Raw genomic sequence first — 2,978 nt, 5'->3', positions numbered from 1 at the left:
CTGGAAAGTGAAAGGGAGACGTAACAGCCACTTTTCCCGAGTACCTTCCGATTAGAAACCTAATGATCAGTTCATATCAGATCTCTGTATATGATGAATTATGCAATATAATATCAAAATTCACTCATGCGAATATGCGACCGGGTGCCCCAAAAAACTCGGTTGCGTACACAAATCAATCTATTGCCGTTCTTCTCTCATTTCTGCAGACCACTCAAAAAATTTCTCACCATTTCAGGCGTCAGGGGATCCAAAGGCCAGGCTATCATTCTGTACTGCAGAAACCTCACAGGCTGAAGTCATTTCAAAAGACTTTATTAAGCCATTTAAAGGAAAAGAATCAGGACGGCAAATTTTAGCCAAAACTGTTGGTGCACTGAGAATGTCTGGTTCAAATTAGATTTTCTGTGTTGTTCAAAATAGGTTTTCAGGGATTATTTTTGTAGTTTGCAAAGGGCTGAGAGACGAATTTGGCTGAATGATTCGAAAAAAAAATAATAATCTAAATGTTTACTCTTCCGGTGAAAAAATTGTTTCTAAATATGCTACGCAATCTTTTGAGATTAGTACGAAAAATGTGTAAAGATAAACTGAGTTTACCGCCGTGTTACTCTTCTGCAAAGTGAGGGCAAAATAAGACACAATAGTGCACGCTGAAGAGGAATATCTGCGGGGATAAGGAATGTTAACTAAACATGCTCTGTTCAGATCTGCTTCTAATGAAGAAAAGCTGTTTTTTTTCCTTTTTCTGGCGAGGTTATGTCGAATGTTACAGTACTCGTAAATGTAAACAAAATACAGGTATAGAGCTTTCATAATACAATGCAGCTGTGATTTGGTAAACAAAATCATTTAGTCCAGTGCAAATTTCCACATACACAGTATTGAAATAAACTAAAGAAATGTCGATATTTTACACCGAAAGAAGCAACATTGTTGGAGAATTTGCAGAGTAGAGAAGAGGCAAGGTTATGTCGAATGTTAACAGTACTCGTAAATCTCAACAATATGCAGGTAAAGAGCTTTCATAATACAATGCAGCTGTGATTTGGTAAACAAAATCATTTAATCCAGTGCAAATTTCCACATAAACCATAGGAAATTGAAATAAACAAAAGAAATGTTGATATTTTACACCGAAAGAAGCAATATTGTTGGAGAATCTACAGTAGAGAAGAGGCAAGGTTATGTCGAATGTTAACAGTACTCGTAAATGTAAACAAAATACGGGTATAGAGCTTACATAATACAATGCAGCTCTGATTTGGTAAACAAACTCATTTAATCCAGTGCACATTTCCACATAAACCATAGGAAATTGAAAAAACAAACGAAATGTCGATATTTTACACCGAAAGAAGCAATATTGTTGGAGAATCTACACAGTAGAGATGAGGCAAGGTTATGTCGAATGTTAACAGTACTCTAAATCTAAACAATATGCAGGTATAGAGCTTTCATAATACAACGCAGCTGCGATTTGGCAAACAAAATCATTTGATCCAGTGCAAATTTCCACATACACCATAGGCAATTGAAATGAACAAAAAGAAATGTCGATATTTTACACCGAAAGAAGCAAATATTGTTAGAGAATCTACACAGTAGAGAAGAGGCACAATAATACTAAGAAAATTCGTAACCTAACCAAGGCGTTCTCCGCTCCGCCTATTCTGATTTTATTTTTCACACGGCTGGAAATATTTAACAATAACTTGATTCACAGCCGCGTTATTCAATTCATTGCCTTGCGGAACAGGAAACTTTAACAGCCGAATTTTCGAGGTGGTTGGCGAGGGCTTGCATTGACTCAACCTGAATCTTTAGCGCCATTATGTATTCTGCCACCTCCTCTAGAAGAATCGGTGTATCCAGGCCGCGGCTTCCCGGTACAAGAGTCCTTAGGGTTTCAATCCGAAGCTCAACGCTTTGCTCTTCCTCGCCAAGCGACTGCGAGCTTGTACTGCACGCCTCCGGCTTGCACGGCCGCTTGGCTAGGGTTTGCTTAGAGCAAAAAGCAGTGGATTTGCAGGCGTTGGCCGTGGATTTCCTTAAGCTTTTCAGGCGAGAATGAAAATTTCTCCTATTTTTAAGTATTCTCCATGCTCTGGTAGATCTGTTAGCCTTCCGACTTGCGCTTGCAAATATTATGGCCCGACTCCACGCGGTTCGACCCCGAACCGCCATGGCCAGCGAAAGGTCGGCAGCCGATTTGACACTGCTCGGCCTGCGTTCGACTCTCCTGCGCTGCAGCTCGGCTACGAACCTACTCAAATATTTCTTTTGAAATCCAGCTCTCCAAGCCGGATTACAGGGTAAAGCCATAACCTGCAACAACAAAACCAAAAAAACAAATTGTTAGATGATCAAGCTCAGAGGAATGGTATTCATGAGACAGGATTTATAGGCAAAAGGGTTGAGTTGCAGGCGTACTCCTGAGTCGTGCATGTCTGTAGAAGCTTCTTACCAACCAGTAATGCTAACTGTCAGCCGCTTCAATGGCGATCACATCGATGACATCCAGCTGGCGTTATGCTCAACGCCATTCCTACTTATCCTTTTCAAATGGGAATAAAATGTTTATTTGGTAAGTTAGGAAGAATAATGGATGTTGGCATATTAAAATATCTTGAGCCACGTAATTCCAAAACATTGGTTGATTGTCGACCTGATAAGAAACGCTGTTACGAATATATAAATATAGTTTTACGATTTTAAATTTGTCAATAGTTGTTTAATTTGATATTTTAAAAAGTTGATGGATGCTTTGAGGTTTTGTTGGCCTAGTCAATGAGGTCATCCCTATTTTTGAAGGGGCTTGAGTAGCATATTTTTTAGATTGAAATTATAGTAAATTCTCTTATATAAATGTAAAGGAAAATAAAGGTTCTTTAGATGTATATATAAATGAGTATAGATTAATTTAGGTGTATGAATGATAATGTGTTGATAATGGTTATAATTAAAAGTAGGAAATA

At 38.4% G+C, this 2,978-nt stretch overlaps 1 protein-coding gene across 1 annotated transcript; it reads right to left on the bottom strand.

Annotated features, from left to right (window-relative positions):
- Nucleotides 1–1,540: 1,540 nt before the first annotated feature.
- On the bottom strand, nucleotides 1,541–2,573 carry LOC131051099 (transcription factor bHLH147). Its single transcript, XM_057985473.2, has 2 exons — nucleotides 2,434–2,573; nucleotides 1,541–2,328 (listed from the first exon to the last, which is right to left on the bottom strand). The coding sequence occupies exons 1-2, from the start codon at nucleotides 2,446–2,448 to the stop codon at nucleotides 1,741–1,743; spliced, it is 603 nt and encodes a 200-aa protein (XP_057841456.2). The 5' UTR covers nucleotides 2,449–2,573; the 3' UTR covers nucleotides 1,541–1,740.
- Between the last annotated feature and the right edge of the window lie 405 nt (nucleotides 2,574–2,978).

This window comes from Cryptomeria japonica, chromosome 6 (genome assembly GCF_030272615.1).
Source record: "Cryptomeria japonica chromosome 6, Sugi_1.0, whole genome shotgun sequence".
Lineage (NCBI taxonomy): Eukaryota > Viridiplantae > Streptophyta > Pinopsida > Cupressales > Cupressaceae > Cryptomeria > Cryptomeria japonica.
Note: the sequence above shows the minus strand (reverse complement) of the source record. Positions and strands in the feature narration are given on the sequence as shown.